Here is a 16720-nt window from a genome sequence, read left to right as displayed (position 1 = left end):
CAAAATAATATTTACACAGCAGCAGATTTCAAATAGAATGCCAAAAAATGCACTATGTGTGAATACACAAGTTATAAATGAAATTTGTTGCTTGTATATCATATAACAGGAATATATTCAGAGTGTTCAACATTGCAGTATAAGTAATACTAATAGCCATAGACAGAGTGAGTCAAAAGACCTTTACACTAGAGTGCTGCATCGAGATTTTTTTGCTAGATCATCTAATAGTTTGCACGGATGACGCTAGATGGCTTTGCGGAATTGGCAACTTCTTCACTTGAGCGAATAATGCTCGAACAGGCAAACAATTGGTATACTCTGGGCCCAGTAGTTCATGTGTAACCGTAATTTGTCTGTGGTAGTGGGCCTTCAAATATGCTTCATGAAATGAAAGATGCAGTGAAATTGAAACTTTAGTAAACAGTCGTTGTCTCCATGATAAAATGTAGTCTAGTCTAAGTTGCCAATACATAGCGATGTATGAAAATGAAACAGACGATTGTGGGCTGAAACTACCAGGATGGATTTTACATATATATTTGTACGATTAAAATTATATTTGGTATTCTATATATTCGAGCGAATCATGCTCGAGTGTGGGAGATTCGATTGAGTTTTGAGCGAACTCTACTTTACACCCTCTACAAAACGTAAAGGATTCAAAATTTATGATGTGTGTGACTTACTCACTTTTATATAGATTAATTTGTATTTTCAATAATTAATCAAAAATACAAAACTTGCTAGATGCTACTTGGTTCTGGTAGCCGAGAAAAAGAACCTGAAGAAGGGGACAGTTGTTCCCGAAACGTCGTTTGAAATAATAGATACGTGCTACACGTAAGTACAAAAGTTTTGTATTTTTGATTAATTATTGAAAATGTAAAGGAGTTTCACAGGGTACAATTGATCAGGATAGAAACAGGTTAGGCCCAAGGGGAACCATAGTTGTGTGTTTCATGGGGAGTGATAAAATATATAAATCAGACAAGAATTACATGAGAAATGCAGTGGTGAAGGTTTTTTGACATACCTTTACCTTTAACCAGTAAAAAGTTGTGAATGCAAGCTTGTAATAATTTTCTGCTTATCACGGTGTCAGATAAAAGCATTAAAATCCCTCTAACATGTCATTAACCCATCAAGATCATACTGACTTCTAGGGGAGAGAAGATCACGTACCGTTGCTCATGATTTTAACCAGCAACATCCCTGAAGAGTTGAATTTGAATTCTGGTTTTAAATCCAGTTTATGCACACAGAGGCTAATCAGGACTGGACCTACAGTTTAAAGTGGGATCTGAATCACTGTGCAATGTGCCTCCACCAGGTATATAACCTGGGACCCTTTGCTAAGATGATGATGGTGTTACCACTATGCCATCGGGGAGGCTTGCTGAAGAGTTGAATGTTGTAAATGGTTGTCTCAGTTGCAGTTTGAAGCTTCATTTGGAATGAAAAGTCCTTCACAGGGACGACGTTAATTTTTATGTTCATGTCAAAGTTAATAAACAGAATATGCGTTACTTGTCATCTGATAACCAACATTGGACAGATCCCAGCTGGAAGTCTGGCACTGGTAAGTTAATGGTGTGGTGTGGGAAAAGCAATTGTTTGATTAATTTTTCATCGAAGGAAACTTAAATGCTGAGGGCTACTTGGATTTGTTAACAGGTTTTTCATACTTGCTTATGGAACAAAGTACTTTTCCAGAGTTCTTGAAACAGGGCAAGCATAACCATCTTTTTACACCTCAAATAAACTGCATCACAGTGTATTCAGAAAAAAACAGGGGGCAGGAGGGAGAGTCATAGTAACAGTGCACAATGCAAATAGATAGATGGCAGAGTTTTTGAACAGAAGCTGTTTTTGAATGGAAATTGAAATCATAAGGAATCCAGGCAAAAGACTTTAAGCTGTTTTTGAAAAAATTACAAATTGCTGCAAATCAGTACATTTATCTACATGACACTTTACTCATTTATTTTTATTTCTAAATTTAATGATACTGTATCATAAATTTAATCATACCTAAAGGGGCTGAGGCAATACTGCTTTGAACTGATATCCATACTGATGCTCATACTCTTACTGATTCTCACTGATAGTGATATAAATGCTTGAAAATTGTACCAATTAAAAGTTGTTAAGAATATTGATTAATATTACTGTGTATGTATTCCACTCTAATTACAGTGAAATCTCAATTATATATTTTATGAGGGAAAGAAGGGGGAAAACATATAAGTGAGAGAAACGTATTATTGAAAGATTAAAAAATTGTAAAATTAGGTACACACAGAAAGAAAAAGAATAATATATCTTTTCAGGCAGCCCCTCCCCCCTTTCTTCTCTATGTTTAGCTTTTGATTGCTGCCACAATGCTTGTTTGGTTTCCTTGGATGCAAAACGTTCCAATAAAAGGTAAAAAATTATGAGAAACAGTTAGTATTTCACTTTTATACACGTTATTTTTTTTAAAAAATTATTTGCTAAAGAAATTCAACCTGGCTGCATAACCTAAAATACATGCACGAGAATATAAAAAAGAAGGTAGAAACACCATTTTTAAGGAAGTTGTTTATGATGTTTTCCTGCAAACATTGAAAAATCCCTGGGCATAATTTGTATTTATGCCTGTCCATAATACGTGTTAGTACGCAGTGACCAGGAATTTCTAGCATCTGTTCGTGATTGCTATCATTCATTCGTGACAAGTTTCTTATCACGGAAATGATTTTTGAGGAAGTTATTTTCCATTATATCTTGTGAAAAAAAAATGATGATTTGAATCCCATGTGCACACTCGATTGCTGCCAGAATGTTTGGTGAGGCAAAACATTCTGATGGAAGGTAAAAGAAAAACACGGAAACAATTTTTAATGTAGTTGTTTACGTTATTTTCCTGCAAATGTCGACAAGCTCGTGGGTGTCATTTGTATTTATGCCTGCTGATTTTTAATGAACTTGTTTACAGTATTTTCCTGCAAACATTGATAAACTTATGGGTATAATTTGTATTTACGTCTTTTGATGTATAAGTGATATATTGAAAAGTACCTGGTTTCATGTTAGCTGTCGGAATTATTCCCCACATAACAAGCACAGTTTTTTGGGTCAAAAAGTGCATGCTAAATATGCATAATATGCACCAAAGTTTGTAGTATTGCACTAATCAGTTCTAAATCTACGATGTAAATACACAAAATCACAAGAAATAAACAGCGAAGGCATCAAGCAAGGGAGGGAAGTGCAAGCAAGGTTTTCCTGTTTAATAAATTCAGCCATTAAGGTCCCAGCAAAATACCATGTTAAACATAAATGAAAAATATGTACTAACATGAACAACATACAATCACGAAACATATAACTGTGATTACACTAAATGCATCAACTCTCTTTAAAATATTCGAGAATTACATCAACTAGCATGTAAACACAAAATCCATTTTTACCCCACAATGATGGAAAACACTAAACGTAAATTTAAATTTTGCATAACTTCCAGGATAATTAAACACCACGAAAATGGCTTGCAGGACATTGGTGGATATGCAACAGGTGAAAATGTCAGAAAACTATCAGCACATATCTGTAAATAAATACAACTGATACTTCCAATACTATGAAAATGCATGATTATTGGATGAAACTAGCGAAGGGACTCAACTTACAACCAATTATGGAGATACTGTGAATTTCAACAGTTTTCAAATATTTGATATTTACTGATGTTTCAGAATGACAGGGTAAAAGTAAACTATATACAATGAAACAGTGTTTTGCAAATTCACAGAACACAAGGCAATTGTGGTAATAGCAGTAAAAATTAAGCACACGCTACAGAACAACCTCGTCTTACTCACAGCTACCTCAACATTTTCTCTGCTCATAGTTAGGGTGACCAGACGTCCTCCTTTTTAGATGTCTGTCCGGTGTCCGGGCAAGAAATCACTAAATGTCCTCCTTTTTTTGGAAAGGGCATAGAATTGACCATAGCAAATGTGCTGCATTGACAATCCTTCCACACATAACGATCATCATTTAAGGCATAGCCTATGACTTGGGGCACGTTAGTATTCGAACAATGCTCACCTAGCATCTGGGAACTGAACACAATCACTTTCCCGACTGAGTCATTAGTAGGGGATGGATTTTTTATAGGCACTAAAAACCTTGGCAGTCAAATAGGCACTCAAAAAGGCACTGAAAAGGCAGCCTAAAAACGACATTAAAATAGGCACTGAATGTCAATTAATTTCAATTTTCTTCCTACAATGCACAGTTATACAGTGTTAGCACTTCAGATTATACATAAAAGTGTGCTAAAGGTTAACAAATCGTTTTTCTTTTGATCGAAATTAACATTTGCGGGAATCGTCAGTTAAAGTAATTCTCACAAAAAGAGCTTGTGCTAACAACTACGCGAATTTGAACAAATGATGAAAAAAAAATTCTACCATCGAAACAAAAGAAATAATTAAAACAATGTTCCAGTTGAGACTCTCAAATCTGGCGAATACCAGATTTTATTCAGTACAACATCAACAAAGCCTTACATCTTTCAATGTGGGGATAGACAAAGACACGTAAAGAAAACTGAAGTATGCAAAAAATTGCAGAATATACATTTTTTGACACCATTAAGCAAAATAGGCACTAACACTCAAAATAGGCATTTATAAGAACTATAAAAATGCATTTTCAGACTAGAAACACCATGAAACAAACCTTAAACTTTAGGCCCTATGTTTTACTACAAAGGCATAAAAATGGCAAATAGGAAAAATTTCGCACCCGTGTCATTAGTATTATTCAAACTCATTGCTTCACCCTCGGAGACTGCTGGAACACTAGTACTATATGCAGTTCCTTTTCGATTGATTGATTTGATTCATTTTGCTTTACTTTTCTGCCACTTTTGGCTAATCAACGAAGATGAGGATGAACGATGATATGATGATTTTGATGAAAGGATATTCAGAAAGAACACCCATGACCAGGCCGGGTATCGAATCCGGGATTGCTGGCGTTGTGGCACGGTGTGCTAACCACTCTGTCTTGGAGGTCGGTCAGTTATACATCCGCAATACAGAAACGCGTTGTGAGAATTTTGATTGTTAATTAATATTTACTTTCATGAAATAACGAAGCAAAAGTATAAATTCAACAATTATCTTGCAAGAAAATATCCAGCTTTTAAAGGATGGAAGAAACAAATATGAGGTAAAGTGTGGCTGTCACTTTCCCCTGCTGTTGAAAGAGTGCTAGAAATGTTTGTGCCATTAAAATCATATTTCTCTACCCAATCTAAATTAGATAAAAATTTTAATTTGGTTTCTGGAAATAAGTTAAAGTGAATTTTACTTGATACATTTGTATTAACTTGTGGGGAGATTTCATTCTAATATCCAAGAATTAGAAAAGGAGTAATATTCTGTGCTTCAAATTGTAGGTATTCTTTGTAGTTTGTTAAATAACAGATTAGGAGATTGCTTTCTTCGCTTAAAGGTAAGAGGAAATTATTGAAAGAGATCACCTGAAAAGTATCTGTGAGTATAATGTTGGTTTGATTATTATATATTGATTAAATTATGAGTAATGGCAAATGTGTTGCCATTTTTTGCGACATCTTCTTTTCCATGACTTTGTCCTTCTTTGTCGCCATGCTCTGTCCTCTTTTTTGAAGTTATGTGTCTGGTCACCCTACTCATAGTAGTCAGAAATAAACCCTAATTAACTTGAATAAATCAACACACACATAAGTACACATTTATTACAGTATTAAATAATGTACTTACCGGCAAAATAAACGCATTCTTCATATCAGAATCTATTACATAAAAACGCCAACGCCTTGGCTTTATCATATCACGATTAGCATCAATAAGCTTGTACGCAACTCTAACTACCCTCATGCGCAGTGCATTTCCAGGTTGCAGTATCTTTCCCTTGAACTTATATGCAATCTGAAACAGAGAGATAAATGTTGACATAAGAACAGAAGGTATTCGCAAGAGCAGCAGCCTTATAGTTACTACATCATAGGGAAATGAAGGAAGAATACAGCAAATGCCTAGAGGCATGCATATTTCGTTTTTGACGATAACACGAAATGTGAAATAACACATTGTAATGTTAATTTTTCATGTTTCTGAAAGGTGTAAAGTGCATTTTCCTACCCTGTTTTGTCACAAAATAATGCAAAATGAACACAAAATTTAGTTTATTTACCAATGCGACACTTTCTGAAGTCAGAATTATCCTGCGATTTATGTAATTCACAGAAAATTGATAAATTCTGTCGTAAATATTTGAGAAGCAAAAATGGACCCCTTAATGCCGGAATAAACTTAATATTCTGGTAATGACATAAATGTTCTATTAGAAGGGATATGTTTATTTTGTGTAGTAAGTGCAGTTTTTAAATCAAATTTGGGATTATATTCACATTTTTTAAAACCAAAATGTCATTTTATATACCACTTTCTTACAGCTATAACAGCAAAATTTTATTTTATTTACCGCTTTTGGACCCAAAACTGACTCTGTTTTTGTACTGATATTTTGCTTTTTTTTTACCAAAAATATGTGCCTCTACAAATGCCTCACTTTGAACACAGTACTTAACACAAACAATAATGTTTATTCATGTCTATGGTTTTGTTGTCACAAACAAATACACTTACCAACTAATATTATTTTGTAAATTACACAGGTTCAACATAAACAAAATTTACAAATGTGAGATTTAAATGATGATATGTGAATTTCTGCCTGTTAAAAAGCAGAATACAAACCACACCACAAAAAAATCATATTCAAATTCTTAGGTTTCACATCCACTTTTCATGAAGGAAATGGAGGATAACTAAAACCATGGGAGGTGGGTAAAAAGCTAACATCATGAAGAATTGACGGTTTTCTCACCAGCTGCTGTAAACCAGAAGTCATGTGAACTGTGTAGTGGCTTGCACAAAGATTCTTAACTTCCTAGTTCCTTCATTATATTTATAATTATATTTAGGGTTGAGCTACCACTTTCAACCAATGCCAATACTCTCACTGATTCCCACAACTACTGATACTGATGCTTGAAAATTGTTATAATTAAAAGTTGTTCAAAATAATGATTAATGTTTGTGTGTAATTATTCCACTCTAATTACATGTTTCAATTTACCAAGATTTGTGCTTTAAAATATTCAAGAATTACATCAGAATATAAAATTAACTTTTCTACCACAAAATTCAGTTTTCACGCAACACTGGTGGACAATTAAAATAAACTCTGAATTTTGAACAATTTTCAGGATAAGTAGACTCTGAAAAAGTGTCGTGCAGCCTTTTTATGGAGCCTGTAAGAGACCAAAATGCTGGAAAAGTATCAGCCGGGATCAGTAAATAAATTCCAACCAATACTTTCAAATAGCAATACATCGGCATCATTATTGGCTCGGCTCTAATATATACCATGCGTCCATTTCCTTGCAAGGCCGAGAGATCGGGAGAAGTTTGGTGGGCAGCCCTAGCAGAGATGCTGACAGTTTCAACCAGTAACGTCCCGCTTAAGGTTACCCTCGAAAGCATTTTTCTTTGCTCAGTATCGTTTGGAGGTTTCGAATGTGCAACACTGCATCCAGATTACGTTGCAGACTAAACCGTTAAAAGTCAATGGTCTTCGTGAGCATTGTTAGCAATCTGAAAGTTCCGAGCTTGAGTTGTTCTTTCCTTTGTGACTACAGGTGCCCTGGACAGAGCTGCAAATGGAGTGAAAACTGACCTTGAACCAAGAGTGTGTTAATTTTGTACTGTGTTAAGGAGTGTGGTTTTTTGTTACTTGCCATGCTACTTCTTTGTGTAATTGCAGTGTGTGTGTGTGTGTGTTGTGTGTAAGTGTAAATGCCAGCCGCAAAGTTCACATTAGAACAAAGAAATTTTATGTATGACACTTACATGAAAACAGACTCGTGTCAAGACGTGTGTAGGCAATTTGCACAGAAATTCCCTGGAGTTTCACCTCAAGGTAATGAGACGACTAGACGTCATGTCCTTAAATTACGAGAAACTGGATCATTAAATTTTAGAACCCCTAAGCAAAAATGACTGATTCTAACCGAAGAAAAACTCGACGAAATTGGGGCAGCATTAGAACGCTCTCCAAACAAACCTCTACGCAGTGTTTCACAGGAGGTGGGTGTGTCAAAATCATCAGCACATACAGCCACTAAGCTACTAAAATTAAAACCGTACAGTGTCTATAGTGCAAGAATTATGGCAATCTGACAACGTAAGTCGTGTAAATTTCTGTAATTGGGTTTTGCAGAATACTGTTCATGGTATTGTTGATCCACAGTTAATAAGTTTTTCGGATGAGGCATGGTTTCATTTGCGTGGTCATGTTTGTTCACGGAACAATAGATACTGAAGCACAGACAAACTCGAATGACAGGTTATACTTTGATTTCTACTAATATGTGGATAGCTTGTATGAATTTCAGATTGTGTGCAAATATAAATTTCTACTGAATATAGATGTATGAAAAACATTCATAACACTAACAAATCTCACAATACATAAGAAAAAAAAGACACCATTCTGTTCTAAAGTTACTACTTACAGAATCAGCCTGTGCTCGTGCATAGTCAAGCATCTGCTCATCTTTCACAAGCATGATTCTCTCCCGATGATGCAAATAATCTTCCTCAAGCAGTGAGTGATACCATATGATTGACACAAGCCCAAAGCCAAGAAATCCACCTTAAAAAAAAAATAATAATAATAATAATAACTATTTTTAAATTTCTTTCAAAGATATCTACTCATCATCACAAAATTTGATGAAATAGAGACTCTAGGAAAAGTCAACTGGCATATAAAATCTACTCAGTGAAACTTTAAAAAAGCAATTCCTTCATGAGATGACATGCGCATCCAAGTTCCTATTAAGAAATTGCTGTTGAATATAAAATAAACAAAAACATTTTGCAAAGCACATCAGAAAAATATAATCAGAATTACATACATGTATATATATTTAACTTTGCAATTACTGTAGACTCGCGATTATCTGAGCTAATTGGCACCGAGACTACCTCGGATACGGAAAAACTTGGATAATACGGAGATAATGTGCTAATAGGTCGTAAATGACGAAACAACACTTAAAACTGTATAGTAATTATTTATTACTAGTACAACATAAATGAGAAGATTACTTTTTCAAAAAGTATTTCATAGTTTTTTGGACTAATCTCTTTCTTCTCTTTGCTGCCGCGATGTAACGCCAATGCTGTAGGGAGAGTAGATCAAGCGGCGTAGACTCTTCTTGCTGTTCAATGTAGGCTATAGCAGCTTCGATCACCTTCAGTCCCTCAGAATGTGATATTTTCGGGGTGCTCTCATCGGTGTTGTGCTGCTCGTAATTTTCTTCAGGATTGATGACTATATCAACAATAGCGTCGTCAGTCAGCTCCATTTGTTGATCTTGGTTACACCACTCAAGGACGTCTTCATTTTCGATTGGCGTTTCCACTGGTAGCTCATTAGCTAGATGGATGAGTTGAGAGACATTTTCATTGTTCGATCCCAGCAAAGTTTTGTTGGATTTCTCCAAGCCAAACACCTTTCTCTATGATCTTTGAAGTGTTGAGTTCTTAACTGTTAAAGATATTTCATATTGGATTGCGAAAGCGTGGGAAGAAGTTATTTTTTTCAGAGCTTCCATTACGCCCATCCCTTCATCCAATCTGGAAATCAACACGTGAAGAAGCCTCTGCTGGTAGTTTCTTTTCATAGTCTCAAGAACCCATTGATCCAGGGGCTGTATTAGTGAGTTCACAGTAGGTGGCAAGAACATGGTTTTAATATTGCCGCTACAAAGTTCGTTGGCGTCCGGGTGCGAAGGCACATTGTCCAACAACAATACCACTTTCTAGGAACCTTTGTTCTTATTAGAAACACCTCAACCACAGGAATGAATTCCTTGAAAAAACGTCATTAAAAAGTTTGCTGTCCATCCACGCACTTTTTTGAGTTCTGTACATGGTGGGAAGACAATTGACATTAACGTTTTTAAACACACTTGGGTTTATGACTTTCCAATCAGGAGGGGTCTTACTTAACTTAAGGGAGCCAGATGCGTTATCACAGGCTAAAATGGTCACTCTTTCCTTACACTTTTTGAACCCAGGAGCAGTTTTTTTCTGATTTTGCTGCCAAAGTCTTGCTAGGAAGCATTCTGAAGTTCAGCCCTGTCTCATCACAGTTGAAGATTTGATCAGATGTCAGTCTGACAAGCAAAACAACTTCTTTTATTTTTGATTGAAATTCAGCAATTTCAGATGAATTAGCTGACAATTTTTCTCCAGTAATGTTGAGCTGTATAATGCCGTATCTCTTCTTACATCTGTCCACCCATCCATCGCTCGCGGTAAAACCTTCTTCTTTAAACTTTTTTTTAAAAAAATTCTATTGCCTTAGCTTGCACCATAGGACCACTTACTGGACTTCCTGCGCCTTGCAGATGTGAAAACCACAAAAATAAAGCTTCGGACGTCTGCTCATATTCACCTTCCTTCATCGTTTTCCACGCTAAACCACTGCCCCCGCTCACACTTTCACTCACCCACTTTTCAGTGTACTTCCGCTTACTTCTCCAATCTCCAACAGTCACTTCCCCGACTCCATAATCAGCAGAAACCTTTTTAATAGACTCGCCTTTATCCAATATTTTTATTGTGTTGAATTTTGTTTTCAGAGAAACCACACACCTTTTCAGTTTGTCACTCATACTACAAGGGTCGTTCAAGGTTGACCGGGATTTTCGTACGTAAAAAATCGATGAATAGCCGGATCATGATGAAACGTGCGGGTGACGTAATGTATTCCTTCGCGAGTAACTAGCGTCCGGCATGACGTATTTCGTGCATGCGCAGCAGTTGCAGCGAACATGGCGGCAAGCAGTGTGTTTGTGGCTGTGGAGCAGCGGTGTGTAATCAAATTTCTCGTGAAGGAGAAAGTGAAACCAGCTGAGATTTTCAGGTGATTGCAAGCACAGTATGGTGAACAAACGATGTCGTGGACAAGAGTGTACGAATGGTGTGAGCAGTTTCGCGAAGGACGGGAGCTGGTGACAAATGAAGCGCATGGACACATTCGCCCGACTGCAGTCACACCAGTGAATATCGCACGTGTTGAGCAAATGATTCTTGAGAACCGGTGAGTAACAGTGCGGGATATTGCTGCCGAGGTGAATATCAGTGTCGGGAGTGTTGAGACAATCATTCACGACCACTTACGCTTCCGCAAAAATCTGTGCAAGGTGGGTTCCCCGCCAGCTGACATTTGATCAGAAGTGGACACGCAGGACAGTCTGTGAACAGCTTCTGAATCGGTTTCGAACAGAAGGTGATGAATCGTTGCAATCCATCATCACGTGTGATGAAACATGGTTGCACAATTCAACCCCAGAGACCAAAAGACACAGCATGGAGTGGCGGCATAAAGGTTCCCCGCCCCCCAAGAAAAGCAAAACGCTGCCGTCCGCTGGAAAGATCATGGCAAGTGTCTTCTGGGACATGAAGGGCGTTATCCATGTGGATTTTCTGGACAAAGGGAGCATGATTAATGCCCAGTATTACTCCACATTGTTGAGTGGTGCTGTACAAAAGTCCATTCGCAAGAAAAGACCTGGGATGTTGTCTGGAAATGTCACTCTTCTCCATGACAATGCCCGCCCTCACACGGCCAATGTGACAACAACAACTCTGGCCGACATGCGCTGGGAAGTTCTGCCCCATTCCCCCTACAGTCCAGATTTAGCCCTCAGTGATTATGATTTGTTTGCACCCCTTAAAGACCATCTGGGAGGGAAGAAATTCACGACAGACGAAGCACTGCAGAGCGATGTCCTCCAGTGGCTACGACAACAACCAAGTTCTTTCTACGCCAAAGGAATTCGGGAGCTGCCAGAATGATGGCAACGGTGCCTCGCCGCGCACGGAGAATACTTTGAAAAACTGACATAGTTTGGTGTTTCTTCTGCTACCTATTTCCTCTGCAGAAATAAAAGTTCCAGACAACCTTGAACGACCCTTGTACATTACTAGCTTAGAATAGGCCTACACAGATTTAAACACTACTGTAACAATCGGATACAACGACAATGTAACAAACACGTGCAGCACAGACGGTGACTTGACTCCAACTTACTAGTAAACAAACAGGGGGTGCGTTATGAAGCACGATGTTTTCCAACCACTCCCTCGGTTAACCCGGATCCTCGGTTAATCGTGAGTCTACTGTATTACTAAACTTATAAAGTAACACTTTTTACACCTGGGCAGCTACAGGTAGAGCATGAGAGCAGGTAACTGGATTCTGACAGAATTGAACAAGATTCATTTGAATGAAAGCAACCAAAAAAACTTATGTATACGCTAGGGGTGGGACACATTAATCGATACGCTATCAGTATCAGCTGATATTGCTGACAATACCAATGCCCGATAATTACCAACATGCATATTGACACCCTTTTTTAGTTTTTCTTAAGGAAACAAACATGTCATGGCTTGATCTGAATTTGGGACATTTCTCCCTGAAAACCAAATTACAAAATGATTATTTTGATGCAGTGTCCTGCAGTGAATGTTATTTTTCAAGATTTTTATTCCAAAAGTATGACAAATAACTGTCGAGTGTCCTGGTAAGAAGCATAACAATTTTTCTCCGGAGATTTCAGCCAGCGTGTGGGACTGGTGAGCACCAAAATCATGAGGAAAATGAGAAGTTATGAATGAGTAGCATAACATGGTCATGGAAACCTACAACAATGACTAAAAGTTAGTCAAACTGACCACACATCTCCACATAACTGGTTGAATGATCACCCACCTCTGCTGAAGCATATGGGAGTGACGCTGGTAGTGGGTAGGCCCTGTCTTGAGGGCTGCTGCACCACAAGTTATTTTATCATTTTTTCTAACTAATCAGAGCAAGCTATCGGACAATAAACTGAACATACCTGCCAATAAACTGAACATACCACTGTGATTGACAGGATGAATGTGGTTAACTTCTTGACCAGCCTTGTTGTAAGATATGCATAGATTATAATACTAAATACTAGTGTTGGCGATATCAACTTGATGATATATCATCATGATAATTTGGCAATATATCATCACGATATTTGGTGAAATATATCATGTTGGTGATATATCTTCATGATATTTTAGCAATACAGGGTTTGTCCAATAAGTATCGGGATTGATTTTGTAAGGCCAATGCGAAGGGGTGGAGGGTGGTCGCTGTGGTTGGGTTCGATGTTGTGGGATGTCACGTGAGCTAGAAGACCCAGCTCAGTTGCTTCCGAGCCTTTGGGAGTGTGTAGGTTGCGCCTGAAGTGAAAGTGCATTTAGTGCTCGTGTCGAGAGTCAAGAAGACTTCTGATATGATCCCTGAGGCTTACAAGGATGAAGCCATGTCCAGAATGCATGTTTTTGAGTGGCATAAAAAATTCAAAGATGGCCGGGAAGACATCAAAGACGAACAACACACTGGACGTCCGACATCGATCCTAAAGTGCGAGAACTTCTGAACAGTCATCGCCAGTTAAGTGTTCATTTGATAGCACAGGAGTTAAGTTTACTGAAATACACTGTGCATTCAATTGTGACCAATGATTTGCAAATGGAAAGGTGTGCGCAAAGTTGGTGCCGCAGATTAGAAGGAACACCGTGTGACGATTTGTCGTGAACTGTTGGAACGTTTGGAGACCAATCCAAATCTTTTGGACAGTGTAATAACCAGTGACGGAACCTGGATTTTTGAGTATGATCCGGAGACCAAAAGGCAAAGTGGCACAGAAGCACCTCTTATCGACCAAAAAAGGCCCGCATGAGCAAATCAAGAGTAAAATCGATGCTCATAGTCTCTTTTGACGCAAAAGGTGTGGTACACAAGGAGTTTGTGCCTGCTGGGCAAACAGTGAACGGGAAATTTTACGCAGAAGTGCTCGAACATTTGAGGATTAAGGTCCGCCGTGTCCGAAGGGAGATTGCCGATTCCTGGCTGCTGCATCACGACAATGCGCCCAGTCACACGTTGCTAATTGTAAGGGAGGCACTCGCCAAACACAATGTGGCAATGCTGCCGCAAGCACCTTACAGTCCAGATATGGCTTGGATCAAAAGGAGCCTGAAAGGACATCGTTTCGGGACGATTGAGGCGGTCGAAGCGGCTTTGACGGGGTGCCTGAACAGCCTTGCGGTTGCCGACTTCCAGGGTGCATATGAACAGTGTAAAAAGTGCTGGCAGCAGTGTATTAACGCAGGAGGGTGATATTTTGAAGAATATTAACACACTGTACATATATCTTAAATAAATTTATTTTTATGACTTCAGTCCCGATACTTATTGGTCAAACCCTGTATACTATGTCAACAATATATAGTCACAATATCTGGCAATATATCATCTCCACAATATATCACTGGTATCATGATATTGAAAAATATCGAAATCATATTATATGTGATGATACTTTCTTCATGATATATCATTATCAAATTTCAGATATCATCCATCCCTACTAAATACAAGTACAAAATACAAAATTTAAATTTTGTAAAATATGAATATTTTTAGAACATACCTATAATGGTATACCATCTCTGTTGCATCTTCTGTACATACTGCTCTCTAACATCCACTGGTAGTGTGTGCCACCATCTTTTAATAAGCTTGCCAAAAACTAAGCTGCTCAGTCTCACAAGGGGTCTGAAGAACAAAAGAACAAAGGACGAGAGGGAACTCTGTTGAAATGAAGCTTCCACCAGTCTCTTGTCATGATATATTAGAATTTTAGTTGCTTGTTTCAATTTGAAGACACTAAACTTGCAGATTCTTTGGCCATGTAAACTGTAATCAAAAGACTTGAAATGAGACCACAACTGTCTGTCAGTATTGATTCGAGCTGGTACCCATTGGCGGCCTGCAGTTTTCAACCTAGGCCCTTCATTCACTAGAAGATCATTAAACTTACAGATCTGTTGGCCATGAAGATTGTAACGAGAAGACCTGAAATGAGGCCATGATTGCTTGTCTGTGTTAATTTGTGCACGTCCGGAATTTGGTACTACTCTTTGCAAATTAGAATGGGGTTTCATCGAGTCTTCACGGCAATATCCGCTAACCCATTTTCTCACTTGTATACCATAAGAACGTACACGAAACATTTTGAACTTTAGCTGTACCTTTAAAAGTACATGCACACCATCAATGCCAGGAAGCCCAACTTGTCGTATTTGAAGTATAGTGCAAATGACAACAGAAATCTTAATGCAGTGAGTAACACTTTGCGTGTAAAGAATATAACTATAAATTGAAGCCACACAGGCCTCTCACGTCGCACTGGTGAAGGAGCAACTATTGGTTCAGATGCCAGAGGGGGCACCACTGTTGGAAGATTGTAGCTAGCCTGACAGGCCACGGTCTTAAAGAACGAGACTCCTTTGGTAAATCCAGAAATGAGAGATCCACTTGGCCACATTGTTACATCTCAACCTGGAAAGTAAAGAAAACTTGTCTTTTAAATCAACATAAACATTGGCACATTATATGATATTTAATCTTATACTCTCACTTGACCATCACAAATTGTTTCCCGACATTGTCCTAACTATAACATTTTACAAAATAGTGAACAAAGTGGAACAATACATATCATTACAATTAGCCAAAAGTGGCAGAAAAGTCACGTTAAACAAGAAAAATACAAAATACAATCCTTAGTATTTTCCATGCAAGATATATTTTTGTTATTTCAGGAAAAAAATTGAAAAATGTAAAAATAAATTTATTTTTTGAGTAGTGTTGGATCAGTTTCAAAAAAAATATTGGAATCATCTATCATTTTTAATTTCTGCATACATTTTTTTTTTTTTTTTTTTTTTTTTTTTGGAATTGAATTGACATTATTGCTTTATTTCATACGACTTCAAAAAAACGTACACTTCTCTCTCACATTTTTGGAAGCCTGTAACTTTGTTATTGTAAGCTACAGAGGAAAAATCAGATTTTAATGCACATGTGAACAAATATTTGAAGTGTAATTTTTTTTCAACAATATCCTTGGTGGTCAAGGGGCAGATTCATGACACCCTGAAAGGAAATAGAATGACACTTGCAGATAGTATCAGTCAACATGTGATACTGCATAAAATGAAGGCAGTACAAGGACAATTTCCACAATATCCAAGGGTGAGAGTTTTCAACATGATTGCATGTACCCATGTACAATTGATTGAGGAATATTTCCCAGAGCATTCCAAATGTACATTAAATGATACCAGTTTTGCAATGAGACAGAACCACACATGAACTGTACACCCAAGTATGACTTGTTTAACAAGAAAGAAATTTGTTTGTCAGCACACACTACCATTCAGAATTTGGGTCAAGTTTACAGCATATGGAGCAATTGCTTAAAAAAAAGCAAATCAGAAATTCAAGCTTGGTGCCATGTATTAGCCAAATTTCTGAATAAGTGATAAAAAATCTGCACTAGAAACCTACTGTTAAGCAGTTATGTGTACCTACAAGAAACAAATTTCAAAAGGTGATTAATGTTAGCTTAAAACATAAACAGCATGATACAAAACAATTTAAAAGTTCATCCAAGCTTTCGACTCCTTCTCGGAGTCAATATCAG

General features: G+C 37.5%; 1 protein-coding gene across 2 annotated transcripts in view; it reads right to left on the bottom strand.

The window, feature by feature from the left end:
- The window catches only part of LOC145984234 (metalloendopeptidase OMA1, mitochondrial-like), a 42665-nt gene that overhangs the window by 16564 nt on the left and 9381 nt on the right, over window positions 1-16720 (bottom strand). For both annotated transcript variants that reach the window (XR_014441291.1, XM_083117809.1), the window contains exons 2-4: window positions 14663-15573; window positions 8624-8763; window positions 5805-5972 (exon numbers count right to left, since the gene is read on the bottom strand). Coding sequence is in view for 1 of the 2 variants with exons in the window: in XM_083117809.1 (XP_082973935.1) it covers window positions 5805-5972; window positions 8624-8763; window positions 14663-15245 (891 nt within the window). In the remaining variant the exon portion in view is untranslated. The remainder of the gene's footprint in view (window positions 1-5804; window positions 5973-8623; window positions 8764-14662; window positions 15574-16720) is intronic.

The sequence above is a fragment of the Lepisma saccharinum genome, chromosome 2 (assembly GCF_977018435.1).
Source record: "Lepisma saccharinum chromosome 2, izLepSacc3.1, whole genome shotgun sequence".
Lineage (NCBI taxonomy): Eukaryota > Metazoa > Arthropoda > Insecta > Zygentoma > Lepismatidae > Lepisma > Lepisma saccharinum.
This window is presented reverse-complemented; position numbering and strand designations above follow the sequence as displayed.